This window comes from Microcaecilia unicolor, chromosome 6 (assembly GCF_901765095.1).
Source record: "Microcaecilia unicolor chromosome 6, aMicUni1.1, whole genome shotgun sequence".
In the NCBI taxonomy this organism is placed as follows: Eukaryota; Metazoa; Chordata; class Amphibia; order Gymnophiona; family Siphonopidae; genus Microcaecilia; species Microcaecilia unicolor.
Genome location: NC_044036.1, coordinates 157,502,822 through 157,517,106, shown reverse-complemented (window position 1 = coordinate 157,517,106; position 14,285 = coordinate 157,502,822). Strand labels below are relative to the sequence as shown.

Here is a 14,285-nt window from a genome sequence, read left to right as displayed (position 1 = left end):
TTGCAATTTTTTTTTTTCCTTTAATAATTTCGAAATGTATTGCTTTTCAAACGAGTATGTACTTGATTATAAAGTTGTAAAATTGTATAAATAAATAAAAAAAAGAAAAGATCAAAACATAGACTGGATAGTAAAAGGAAAAGAAGGATGGGTGAGAGATACGTTGAAGGTGAGGTTAAGGAAGTGTGTTAGAGTTATGAAATGTGGAGTAAAATGAAGACCATCCTCTGAAATGTTTGTGAGAAGATGCTTTTTTGATTTCTACAGGCAACTGTTTTAAACTTATGCCCTTACTCTGTGATAGCATAAAGGGGCCCTTTTACAGAGTAGTAGTAACAAGTGGCCTGCAGTAGCGTTGGCACGTGGGATTGCCAAGCGCTAGGCCACTTTTTACCACAGTGGGAAAAAGGCATTTTTCTTATCGTTAATGGCTGTGCCCTAATATCAAAATTAGCATGCGACCATTTACTGCCTGAGCCCTATTTAGTAGGCGGTAAGGGCTCACACGCTAACCCAGCAGTACAGTACACAGCAATGTGCCCACACTGACCGATTACTGCTGGGAATGCCTACTCCCTGCCCCCATGCTAGAAAATAAAAATTATTTCCTAGTGCAGGAAACAGCGAGCGAAAAAATCAGAACTACCGCCGGGTGCCTGGCTGCGCCTGGTGGTATTGCTGTTTTACTGCATGATAGCTCTTCCACCGCTTCATAAAAGGGCCCCTAAAAATTCCATAAAATGTTTTTCGTCCTATTAGCTCTACCAACAAGAGCCAGTAGGGTGCAATTAGATGGCAGTTTTCTTAATGAAGGATTTCTCAATAATACTGGGAAGCTTAGTTTGGTGGTAAGTGAAAAGTTATCATTAAAATTTGCCATAGTAAGAAGAAGTTTCCCATAGATGATATGATACTCCTAAGAGACCTTTTGTAACCTAAAGAAAACAATTATTACAAACTGGGATTTTACCTCAGTCCTTTGAAGGATGGCATGTCACTTGCACGACATATTTCGTCCCAGCTTTTATCTGGCAGCCATGAGGGATCTGGATTCTCTAATTTGTTCTGAAGACCAACTCCTCCAGTTAGCAAAAACAGAAATTCCTGATAGTCAATTTCCTTCTTGGCCCTAAATTCAAATATGGTTTTAAAATACAGATATTGATTTCTCAACTCCTATGATGATTATAAAAGTATTAGTAATATATATCGGGAAAACGAGTCTCTACTTTAGAAAATGACTCTTCGTGATCAGTTGACTTACTGAACGGAATAATAAGACAAATGACCAGTAGTTCTAATGCAGCAGTGGCGTAAACGGAGGCCACCGTTAACCACGGTCTGATACATACGGAGGAACACTGACAGAAGACCCTTGTTTCAAGATAAGTACTTCTCTGAAAGTGTATTGAAAGGAATTGCATAGGGCCTGTGGTTTATGTTCCCCATTCTGCTGTTGATTACTAAAAGACAAGCAATTGGATACCAGGAGGTTTTTTGCCAGTGATGTATCAGTCCTAGCCCTTTTTCTGCTTAAATAGTGGAAAAGGTGCTTCTTGAGGCTTTTTCCTCCTTGAATAAATTTGTCCCGGAGCATTGGGCTTACACAACCTGTCTCTTTGATTATAAAAGTATAACATTAGACCAGTTTAAGATAAAATGGTACTGTTTTTAGTGGAAAAATATTTTATACCTAGGTTAACTGGAGAATGGCAAAATGTGTGATGCAAAGGTGAGCATCATACAGTGGTGGAAATAAGTATTTGATCCCTTGCTGATTTTGTAAGTTTGCCCACTGACAAAGACATGAGCAGCCCATAATTGAAGGGTAGGTTATTGGTAACAGTGAGAGATAGCACATCACAAATTAAATCCGGAAAATCACATTGTGGAAAGTATATGAATTTATTTGCATTCTGCAGAGGGAAATAAGTATTTGATCCCCCACCAACCAGGAAGAGATCTGGCCCCTACAGACCAGGTAGATGCTCCAAATCAACTCGTTACCTGCATGACAGACAGCTGTCGGCAATGGTCACCTGTATGAAAGACACCTGTCCACAGACTCAGTGAATCAGTCAGACTCTAACCTCTACAAAATGGCCAAGAGCAAGGAGCTGTCTAAGGATGTCAGGGACAAGATCATACACCTGCACAAGGCTGGAATGGGCTACAAAACCATCAGTAAGACGCTGGGCAAGAAGGAGACAACTGTTGGTGCCATAGTAAGAAAATGGAAGAAGTACAAAATGACTGTCAATCGACAAAGATCTGGGGCTCCACGCAAAATCTCACCTCGTGGGGTATCCTTGATCATGAGGAAGGTTAGAAATCAGCCTACAACTACAAGGGGGGAACTTGTCAATGATCTCAAGGCAGCTGGGACCACTGTCACCACGAAAACCATTGGTAACACATTACGACATAACGGATTGCAATCCTGCAGTGCCCGCAAGGTCCCCCTGCTCCGGAAGGCACACGTGACGGCCCGTCTGAAGTTTGCCAGTGAACACCTGGATGATGCCGAGAGTGATTGGGAGAAGGTGCTGTGGTCAGATGAGACAAAAATTGAGCTCTTTGGCATGAACTCAACTCGCCGTGTTTGGAGGAAGAGAAATGCTGCCTATGACCCAAAGAACACCGTCCCCACTGTCAAGCATGGAGGTGGAAATGTTATGTTTTGGGGGTGTTTCTCTGCTAAGGGCACAGGACTACTTCACCGCATCAATGGGAGAATGGATGGGGCCATGTACCGTACAATTCTGAGTGACAACCTCCTTCCCTCCGCCAGGGCCTTAAAAATGGGTCGTGGCTGGGTCTTCCAGCACGACAATGACCCAAAACATACAGCCAAGGCAACAAAGGAGTGGCTCAGGAAGAAGCACATTAGGGTCATGGAGTGGCCTAGCCAGTCACCAGACCTTAATCCCATTGAAAACTTATGGAGGGAGCTGAAGCTGCGAGTTGCCAAGCGACAGCCCAGAACTCTTAATGATTTAGAGATGATCTGCAAAGAGGAGTGGACCAAAATTCCTCCTGACATGTGTGCAAACCTCATCATCAACTACAGAAGACGTCTGACCGCTGTGCTTGCCAACAAGGGTTTTGCCACCAAGTATTAGGTCTTGTTTGCCAGAGGGATTAAATACTTATTTCCCTCTGCAGAATGCAAATAAATTCATATACTTTCCACAATGTGATTTTCCGGATTTAATTTGTGATGTGCTATCTCTCACTGTTACCAATAACCTACCCTTCAATTATGGGCTGCTCATGTCTTTGTCAGTGGGCAAACTTACAAAATCAGCAAGGGATCAAATACTTATTTCCACCACTGTATCAGCCTGTGGCATTCATAGAAGCCAACTGTTCAAATTTTATGTAACACAGGGGGTGCGCAAGTACCCACAGAGAAGGATTGGATTGGATTTATTCATTTTATATACCGCCTTATACCACAGTGTCAAAAGGGTTTACAATTTTAAAATACATAAAAATAACATCTACATTACAAATCAACAGTACCCAGCAAATAGTGGGGCCCTTTTACAGAGCAGCGGTAGGTGGGCTTACCGCTCGCTCTTCTGGGACTACTGCAGGCCTAATGCAGCTATTGACCGTAGTGCCAAGTTAAGCACGTGACATTTCCAGGGGAAAAACAAAACCCCCAGAAATGGCTTGAGCGATGGTAACCAGGCAGCAAATGCGCATTGCGAGTTACCACCGGGTCAGCACAAGAGCCTTTATTGCCACCACAGTGGGTGGCGGCACGGGCTCCCTATTGCATGGCCATGCGGTAACAGTTCTCTTACCGCATGGCCATGTGTGTCTGGGGTCTTTTTACCCGCTGCGGTAGAAAGGGCCCTGGTGCATGGGAAAAACAGCCCCCATCGCTAGCACAGGGCCCTTTTCCTGCAGCTTGGTAAAAGGACCCCTATATGTAGCATAGGACGGGGTAGGTGGGATTGGGGAGCACAAAAGCTTGAAGCCCCTTGGAAGTTCAGGGGGGAGGGCAAAAGTGTACTTAACTTAGGGGAACTGGCAATGGGATATGGGTTCTTTATTCACCAGGGTAGGTGGAGGGAAGAGTTAACTGCAGTGGCATACCAAGGGGGGGGGCGGTGGGGGCGGTCCGCCCCGGGTGCACGCCGCTGGGGGGGTGCCGTGGCACGCGCCTGTTGCCCTGTCTCCGAGTTCGCAATTCGCATGTATTCACTGCTCCCTGAGTCTGCCCCGGAACACATGCGAATTGCGAACTCGGAGACAGGGCAACAGGCGCACGCCGCGGCACCCCACCAGCAGCGTGCAACCGGGGGGGGGTGTCATTTCGCCGGGAGGGGGGAGAGGTGTCATTGCGTCGGGGGGGGGGGGGGCGCATCGGCAATCCGCCCCGGGTGTCAGCCAGCGTTGGAACGCCACTGGTTAACTGAACTGCAAACTGCAAGAAGTCATTTCTGGAAACTAGGAAGGTTTGCAGGATATGGCTTGATTTTAGGGGTGCACATGGAGAAAACATTTGGTTCATTTTCTTTTTCATTTTGTTTTTTTATTATTTGACTTATTTTGTCTCATTTCTGTCATTTTAGAATGCGCTAAAAACAGTTTACCATGCAGTAAAATAATTTAGGTCAGTAATGAAACAAAATAACATTTTTTGTGTCATTGGGAAGGGGGATTGGATTTGATATACTGCCTTTATGTGGGTACAATTAAAGCGGTTTATATATTAAATACACACATTTGTGGGGCAATGGTTAAGTGGCTTACCCAGAGCCACACTAGGAATCAAACCCAGTTACCCTGGTTCTCAGGTCACTGCACTAACCATTAGGCTACTCCTCCACTCATTTAGGATGTAAAACGACATAAAACGAAACAAGAATTAGGCCGGTGCTAGGCAGAACTACCGCAGGGTGCTGGTAGGGAGAGATAGAAATTAAGTATGTCAATATTTAATTATGAAAAAGTGGAACCTCTGCAAAGTGCCAGATACAACTCTGGCCAACATGTTGGGCAGACTGGATGGACCATGTGGGTCGTTATCTGAAGACATTTACTATGTTACTAAGAATTGAGGTTATTAGCCTGGAGTTGAGGAGTAGTCCACTGGCAGAGCAGCAGACTGGGAACCAGGGAAGCCAAAGTTCAGATTTCTCTTCTCTCACTGACACTCTTTGGGACCTTGGCATGTTTCACACTTAAACAATATTGATAGTGATACTCCTTGCAGCAAGCAAAAAAAAAAAAAATGCAATGTCTCCAAATGGGTTAGTTTTGCACATATTCCCTTGGATTCTATATATGGTGCCTACAATTGAATATGCAAATTTGAATATATGCCCAATTTGCAAGTGCAATTTAATTGAGCAATGAATCAATAACTAGCAATAATTAGGCGCTAACAAATTATTGCAGTTAATCGCCTCCAATTAGGATCTGTGCACACATCTTGCTAAGTGCTATTCTATAAAGATGTGCATGCAAATTTTTTAGTGAACAACTGAAAAGGGGGTGTGGCCATGGGAAAGGCATGGGTGAGTCAGGATGTTCATTAAATATGCACAAAGTATTATAGAAGTGGGGGAACCGTGCCCATATTAAGTGTGAAGACTCAGATTCACACCAGGTTTCAGTTGGTGTAAATCCTCACGCTCACAGTTGGGTGCGGATCCCGGTGCTACACGCGATTTTATAAACGGCAGCCAACTTGGAGCGCATTTTTTTTGACACCCAAAGTTGGGCACCATTTACCTGATCTAGTCCATTATTTATTTATTTATTTATTGCATTTGTATCCCACATTTTCCCACCTCTTTGCAGGCTCAATGTGGCTTACAATACGTCATGAATAGTGGAAATATATGATATTTGGTGTTACAGAAGGTTCTTGGGTAATATGGTGATCATAGGACATTATAATGGTCTAACAAGCAAATATTATAAGACAATTCTAGATTTATGTATAGGAGTTCATATTTGTTGATCTTTGAGGTATGCCTTGTTAAAGAGATGAGTCTTCAGTAGTTTGCAGAAGTTAGTTAGTTCATAGATCGTTTTCAAGTTGCGCGGTAGCGCGTTCCAGAATTGTGTGCTCAAGTAGGAAAAGGTAGATGCATGCGTAAGTTTGTATTTTAGACCTTTGCAGTTGGGGAAGTGAAGATTAAGGAATGTGTGGGATGATTTTTTTTTAGCATTCCTGGGTGGTAAGTCTATCAGGTCTGTCATGTAGGCTGGGGCATCTCCGTGAATGATTTTGCGAACTAGGGTGCATATTTTGAATGTGATGCGTTCTTTAAGTGGGAGCCAGTGCTTATGATGTGGGAGGCCAGAGGTGCTCGATTCACTCCCAAAAGGAGGAAACATTTTATAAAAATTTGGACAGCATATTTGAATGTAGTAGCGCCCAGAGTTAGAAGTCAGGTGTTGAATGAGTTGGAGTGAATGGGGATGATTGTGGAGATAAGAGCGAATGGTGAGGTAGGGAGAAGTACTGGGGGGGGGGGGGGGGAGAGGGGGGGGAGGGAGGGAAGAGGATGGGGGATAATTCTGAGACAAATACCGCCGACAACTGATTATAGGGGAACTGTTTTAATCTTTAAGGGTGTTGATGTTGGCAATAAAGCTGTACGACTCATGTAAGAGGCGGAGAAGCTAGATGAAGGGTTATAAGAAACAAGGCCCTGTGCAGCAGGCCGTGCCTTTAATCTACTGCCTCATGATGAAGAGTTTTCTTATTATCAATACCCTGAACAGTATATCCTATGTGTGGTAGCACTGTATGAAGTTGGTTTCGTTCATAACTTGAGGGGGGAGGTGGGTGGGGAGAGGGGATGGGAAGGGGGATAAAGCAAAAAACGTTAACAAGCTGACTTGAGTTATCACGTTGATATTTGGATTGATCTTCTTTCATTGTATAGAATGTACAAGTTTTGTTGTTCTCAATAAAAAAGATTTAAACATAAGTGAGAGCCAGTGTAGTTTTTCTCGTAGGGGTTTAGCACTTTCATATTTTGTTTTGCTGAATATGAGTCTAGCTGCAGTGTTCTGAGCTATCTGAAGTTTCTTGATTATTTGCTCTTTGCAGCCGGCGTACAGTGTGTTACAATAGTCTAGATGACTGAGTACCATTGATTGTACCAGGTTGCGGAAGACGGTCCTTGGGAAGTAAGGTCTTACTCTCTTTAATTTCCACATTGATTGGAACATCTTCTTGGTTGTGTTTTTTGCGTGGCTCTCAAGTGTTAGATGTCAATCAATGGTAACTCCAAGAATTTTTAGGGTGTCCGAAATTGGAAGATTCAGCTTTGGTGTGCTAATGGTGGTGAATTTGTTCGTGTTATGTTGCAAAGTGAGTATTAGGCATTGGGTTTTTTCTGCATTAAGTTTCAGCTGGAATGCATCCGCCCATGTATGCATGATATTTAGGCTTTGGTTGATGTCTTTGGAAATTTCCTTTAAATCTTGTTTAAATGGGATGTAGATCATTACGTCGTCTGCATATATGTATGGGTTGAGATTTTGATTTCATAGAAGTTTGGCCAAGGGTATCATCATTAAGTTGAATAAGGTCGGTGAGAGGGGGGATCCCTGTGGAACTCCGCATTCAGGTGTCCATGTGGCTGATATAGTCGAATTAGGAGTGGAGGAGTGGCCTAGTGGTTAGAGTGGTGGACTTTGGTCCTGGGGCACTGAGGAACTGAGTTCGATTCCCACTTCAGGCACAGGCAGCTCCTTGTGACTCTGGGCAAGTCACTTAACCCTCCATTGCCCCATGTAAGCCGCATTGAGCCTGCCATGAGTGGGAAAGCGCGGGGTACAAATGTAACAAAAAAAATAGATATCACTTGGTATGATCGTGTGGTTAGGAACCCCTTGAACCAGTTGAGAACACTGCCTCCAATTCCTAAGTACTCAAGGATACGTAGTAGTATTCCATGATCAACCATGTCGAAGGCGCTAGACATATCAAATTGTAGAAGTAGTATGTTCTTGCCAGATGCGATCGTTTGTTTAAATTTGTTCATGAGAGTAACTAGTACTGTTTCCGTGCTGTGATTAGATCGGAATCCTGACTGGGAGTCATGTAATATAGAGAATTTGTTTAAATAGTTTGTGAGTTGTTCGGTTACCATCCCTTCCGTTAGTTTGGTTATTAAGGGAATGGATGCTACTGGCCTGTAGTTGGTTAGTTCACTAGCACACTTCTTTGCATCTTTGGGTATGGGGGTGAGTAGAATGTTTCCTTTCTCCTTTGGGAAGAGTCCATTTTTTAACATACGGTTCACGTGGTTCATGAGGTCTGTTATGAATTGTTGAGGGGCAGATGTCATAAGGTTGTTTGGGCATATGTTTAATTTGCAATGAGATTTGGCGAATCTTTTGAGCATTTGGGAGATGAGATCCTCTGATAATGTCTTGAAGTTGGTCCAGGTTCTGTCTGCTGGGTATACGCCAGGGTCAGGGTCTAGACAGTCAAGGAGTTTGGCGTAATTGATGGTGCTGGCAGGTATTTTAAGTTGTAATTGTACGATTTTCTCATTGAAGGTTGTCTGCTCCTGGTGTATCCTTGCTGTTGGTTGTGATTGGTGTGATATCTAGTAGTTTATTCACGAGTTGGAAGAGTTTGTGAGTATCCTTGTAGTTTGGTCCAATTTCAGTTTTGTAATATAATCTTTTAGTTTGTCTAATGGTATATTTATATTTTCTGTGAAGTTGTTTCCAGGTGTTAAGTGTAGGGTCGTCTTTCTTTTTATTCCACGCTCGTTCCAACCTTCTGACTTGTGTTTTAATTTTTTTCAGTTCTTCATTGAACCATAGTATTGATTTCTTTCTGTGTGAGGTTCTAGTTTGAGTTGGGGCAATTTTGTCTAATATTGATCTGCATCTATCATCCCATTCTAGCAGGAATTGGTTTGCATCTGCCTTTGTTGTCCAACCGTAGTGGTATATCTGTTGCCAGAATATTTCCGGGTCTATTTTTCCTCTCGTGGTGTAGGTTTTTCATTCTTGTTTGTTAATTGTGTCTTTCGTTCGCCATTGAAGGGAGATGTATGCTTTATAGTGGTCTGACCACGGTGCAGGTTTCCATTTTGTATCTGTTAGTATAAGGTTTGAGTAATAAACCTCTTTTCTAAGCCAGGGTATGTGAAGTATGATCTCAGTCTTTTAAATTTTACTGCTTACCACTAGCCGTAATACTTGCATTAGCTACAGAGAGCTTCCTTCTGCCACATTCTCTTGGTCTCAGACTGGCACTTGAGGATCTTTGCTCTCTACACAATTGTACAGAGTAATAGCTTGGGAGAGACACTTCTTTGATCAGTGCCATTCTTGTGTTTTATTATTCTGTTTCCCTGCATCTAGCTTTTTAGCAGTCAGAATGGGGACATCTATGTGATCATAACCTCTTCATTCTCCATAATTCTTAGGGTCATCATCCCAGTGCTTTTTGGGTAAAACGAAGATACTTACCTGTAGCAGGTATTCTCCGAGGACAGCAGGCTGATTGTTCTCACATGTGGGTCGACATCCGCGTCGGCCCAGGAACCGGCTTTTTGCCAGCAAAATAAAAACAAAGTTTTGCTAGAGTCTTCTAGCACACGAATTGCACACACCGCGCATGCGCGGACAACTTCCCACCCATCACGTGAGCATGCTTCCTCAGTTTAATCAAACAGCATAAAAGCAACAAACAACAAGAACAACTCCAAAGGGGAGGAGGGCGGGTTTGTGAGAACAATCAGCCTGCTGTCCTCGGAGAATAACTGCTACAGGTAAGTATCTTTGCTTTCTCCGAGGACATGCAGGCTGCTTGTTCTCACATGTGGGGTATCCCTAGCAACCAGGCTCACTCAAAACAATGAACATTGGTCAACTGGGACTCGCAACGGTGAGGACATAACATAGATTGACCTGAAATCATAAACAACTGAGAGTGCAGCCTGGAACAGAACAAAAATGGGTCTAGGAGGGTGGAGTTGGATTCTAAACCCCAAACAGATTCTGCAGCACCGACTGCCCAAACCGACTGTAGCGTCGGGTATCCTGCTGAAGGCAGTAGTGAGATGTGAATGTGTGGACTGATGACTACATTGCAGCCTTGCAAATCTCCTCAATGGAGGCTGACTTTAAGTGAGCCACTGACGCAGCCATGGCTCTAACATTATGAGCCGTGACATGTCTTTAGACAGCCCAGCTTGGGCATAAGTGAAGGAAATGCAATCTGCTAGCCAATTGGAGATTGTGCGTTTTCCGATGGCAACTCCCATCCTGTTGGGATGGAAAGAAACAAACAACTGGGCGGACTGTCTGAAGGGCTTTGTCCGCTCCACGAAAAAGGCCAATGCTCTCTTGCAGTCCAAGGTATGCAAACTGCTTTCGCCAGGGCGGGTATGAGGATGGGGAAAGAATGTTGGCAAGACAATTGACTAGTTAAGATGGAACTCCGACACCACCTTTGGCAGGAACTTAGGGTGCATGCGGAGGACTACTCTGTTGTGATGAAATTTGATATAAGGTGCATGTACTACCAAGGCCTGAAGCTCACTGACCCTACGAGCTGAAGTGACAGTCACCAAGAAAATGACCTTCCAGGTCAAGTACTTCAGATGGCAGGAATTCAGTGGCTCAAAAGGAGCTTTCATCAGCTGGGTGGGAACGACGTTGAGATCCCATGACACTGGTGGAGGTTTGACAGGGGGCTTTGATAAAAGCAAACCTCTCATGAAGCGAACAACTAAAGGCTGTCCAGAGATAGGCTTACCCTCTACACGGCGATGAAAAGCACTAATTGCACTAAGGTGAACTCTCACGGAGTTGGTCTTAAGACCAAACTCTGACAAGTGTAGAAGGTATTCAAGCAGAGTCTGTGTAGGACAAGAAAGAGGATCTATGGCCTTGCTGTCACACCAGATAGCAAACCTCCTCCTTTTGAAAGAGTAACACCTCTTTGTAGAATCTCTTCTGGACGCAAGCAAGACTCGGGAGACCCCCTCTGAAAGACCCAAGGAGGCAAATTCTAAGCTCTCAACATCCAGGCCGTGAGAGCCAAAGACTGGAGGTTGGGATGTAGAAGCGACCCCTCGTTCTGAGTGATGAGGGCTGGAAAACACTCAAATCTCCACGGTTCCTCGGAGGACAACTCCAGAAGAAGAGGGAACCAAATCTGACGCGACCAGAAGGGTGCAATCAGGATCATGGTTCCGCAGTCTTGCTTGAATTTCAGCAAGGTCTTCCCTACTAGAGGTATGGGAGGATACGCATACAGAAGGCCTGTCCCCTAATGTAGGAGAAAGGCATTTGACACTAGTCTGTCATGGGCCTGAAACCTGGAACAGAACTGAGGTACCTTGTGATTGATCTGAGTGGCAAAAAGATCTACCGAGGGGGTGCCCCACACTCGGAAGATCTTGTGGACTACGCCCATGTTCAGTGATCACTCGTGAGGTTGCATTATCCTGCTCAACCTGTTGGCCAGACTGTTGTTTACGCCTGCCAGATAAATGGCTTGGAGAAACGTGCCGTGACGGCAAGCCCAAAGCCACATCTGGATGGCTTCCTGACACAGAGGGCAAGATCCGGTGCCCCCATGCTTGTTGGTGTAATACATGGCAACCTAATTGTCTGTCTGAATCAATATGATTTGGTTGGACAGCCAGTCTCTGAAAGCCTTTAGAGCGTTCCAGATCACTCGCAATTCCAGGAGATTGATCTGAAGACCTGTTTCCTGAAAGGACCAGGCTCCTTGAGTGTGAAGCCCATCTACATGAGCTCCCCACCCCAGGAGGGATGCAGCCATCATCAGCACTTTTAGTGGCTGAGGAATTTGGAATGGATGCCCCAAGGTCAGATTGGATCGAATCGCCCACCACTGCAGAGAATTGCGGAAGTCAGTGGACAGTTGGATTACATCCTCTAGACTCCCCGCAGCTTGATACCACTGGGAGCCGATCTCATGTGTAGACGTGCCATGGGAGTCACATGAACTATGGAGGCCATGTGCCCCAGAAGTCTCAACATCTGCTGAGCCTTGATCTGTTGAGATGCTCGAACTATGGACACCAGGGACAGGAGGTTGTCTGCCCTTGTCTCGGGAAGATAAGCTCGAACTGTCTTAGTGTTCAACAGGGCTCCAATGAATTCCAACTTTTGCAATGGAGTGAGATGGGACTTGGGGTAATTGATTACGAACCCCAGTAGCTCTAGCACCTGAATAGTTATTTGCATGAACTGCTGAGCGCCTGCCTTTGAGGTGCTCTTCACCAGTCAATCATCAAGATAAGGGAACACATGCACTCCCAGTCTGTGTAGTGATGCTATGACTACCGTCAGGCACTTTGTGAATACTTGGGGCGCAGATGCCACACCAAAAGGCAGCACACAGTACTGAAAGTGCTGAGTTCCCAGCCGAAATCGAAGATACTTCCTGTGAGCTGGAAGGATCGAGATATGTGTGTAAGCATCCTTTAAGTCCAGAGAGCATAGCCAATTGTTCTCTTGAATCATGGGAAGAAAGGTGCCCAGGGAAACCATCCTGAACTTTTCTCGAACTAGAAATTTGTTCAGGCCCCTTAGGCCTAGGATGGGACGCATCTCCCCTGTTTTCTTCTGCACAAGGAAGTACCTACTACTACTACTACTATTTGGCATTTCTATAGCGCTACAAGGAGTACGCAGCGCTGCACAAACTTAGAAGAAAGACAGTCCCTGCTCAAAGAGCTTATAAACTAATAGACAAAAAAATAAATAAATAAATAAAGTAAGCAAATCAAATCAATGAATGTGAAGGGGAAGGAAGAGAGGAGGGTAGGTGGAGGCGAGTGGTTACGAGTCAAAAGCAATGTTAAAGAGGTGGGCTTTCAGTCTAGATTTAAAGGTGGCCAAGGATGGGGCAAGACATAGGGGCTCAGGAAGTTTATTCCAGGCGTAGGGTGCAGCGAGACAGAAGGTGCGAAGTCTGGAGTTGGCAGTAGTGGAGAAGGGAACAGATAAGAAGGATTTATCCATGGAGCGGAGTGCACGGGAAGGGGTGTAGGGAAGGACGAGTGTGGAGAGATACTGGGGAGCAGCAGAGTGAGTACATTTATAGGTTAGTAGAAGAAGTTTGAACAGGATGTGAAAACGGATAGGGAGCCAGTGAAGGGACTTGAGGAGAGGGGTAGTATGAGTAAAGCGACCCTGGCGGAAGACGAGACGGGCAGCAGAGTTTTGAACCGACTGGAGAGGTGACTAAGTGGGAGGCCAGCAAGAAGCAGATTGCAGTAGTCTAAACGAGAGGTGACAAGGGTGTGGATGAGGGTTTTGGTAGATTGCTCGGAAAGAAAGGGGCGGATTTTACGGATGTTGTAAAGAAAGAAACGACAGGTCTTGGCAATCTGCTGGATATGAGCAGAGAAGGAGAGAGAAGAGTCAAAGATGACCCCAAGGTTTCGAGCTGAGGAGACAGGGAGAATGAGAGAGCCATCAACAGAAATAGAAAACGGGGGGAGCGGGGAGGTGGGTTTGGGGGGGGAAAATGAGAAGCTCGGTTTTGGTCATATTTAATTTCAGGTGGCGTTGAGACATCCAGACAGCAATGTCAGACAAGCACGCTGAAACTTTGGTTTGGATGCAAGGTGAGATATCAGGGGTAGAAAGGTAGATTTGGGAGTCATCAGCATAGAGATGGTAGGAAAAGCCATGGGATGAGATTAATGAACCAAGGGAAGAAGTGTAGATAGAAAAGAGGAGGGGACCAAGAACAGAACCCTGAGGTACGCCGACAGGCAGAGGGATAGAAGTAGAAGAGGATCCACCAGAGTGAACACTAAAGGTGCGGAGGGAGAGGTAGGAAGAGAACCAGGAAAGGACAGAGTACCTGAAATAGAATCTCAGCCCTTCTTCCCCTGGTGGAATGGGTTCGACCACTTGGGCCTATAGATGGGTGGAGAGTTCCTCTGCAAGCACCTGCTTGTGCTGGGAGCTGTAGGACTGAGCTCCCGGTGGACAATTTGGAGGTTGAGAGTGTATCCTAACCGGACTATTTGAAGAACCCACCGGTCGGAGGTTATAAGAGGCAACCATTGGTGAAAAAATATCAACCTCCCTCCAACCAGTACGTCATCCGGTACGGACACTTTTATTGAGGCTATGCTTAACTGGAGCCAGTCAAAAGCCCATCCCCTGCTTTTGCTGTGGAGCAGTATGGGCCTTAGTCGCATGCTGTTGATGAGAATGAGTGCGCTGGGGTTGAGCCTGGGCAGGCTGCCGAGAAGCAGGAGGGTACCTATGCCTAGAATAGGAATAGG

The 14,285-nt window shown here is 45.1% G+C and overlaps 1 protein-coding gene across 1 annotated transcript in view; it reads right to left on the bottom strand.

Moving 5' to 3' along the window:
* The window catches only part of DNAH12 (dynein axonemal heavy chain 12), a 314,549-nt gene that overhangs the window by 50,698 nt on the left and 249,566 nt on the right, over positions 1–14,285 (bottom strand). The window contains 1 exon segment of the mRNA XM_030206132.1: positions 971–1,129. Within this exon segment, the coding sequence (XP_030061992.1) occupies positions 971–1,129 (159 nt within the window).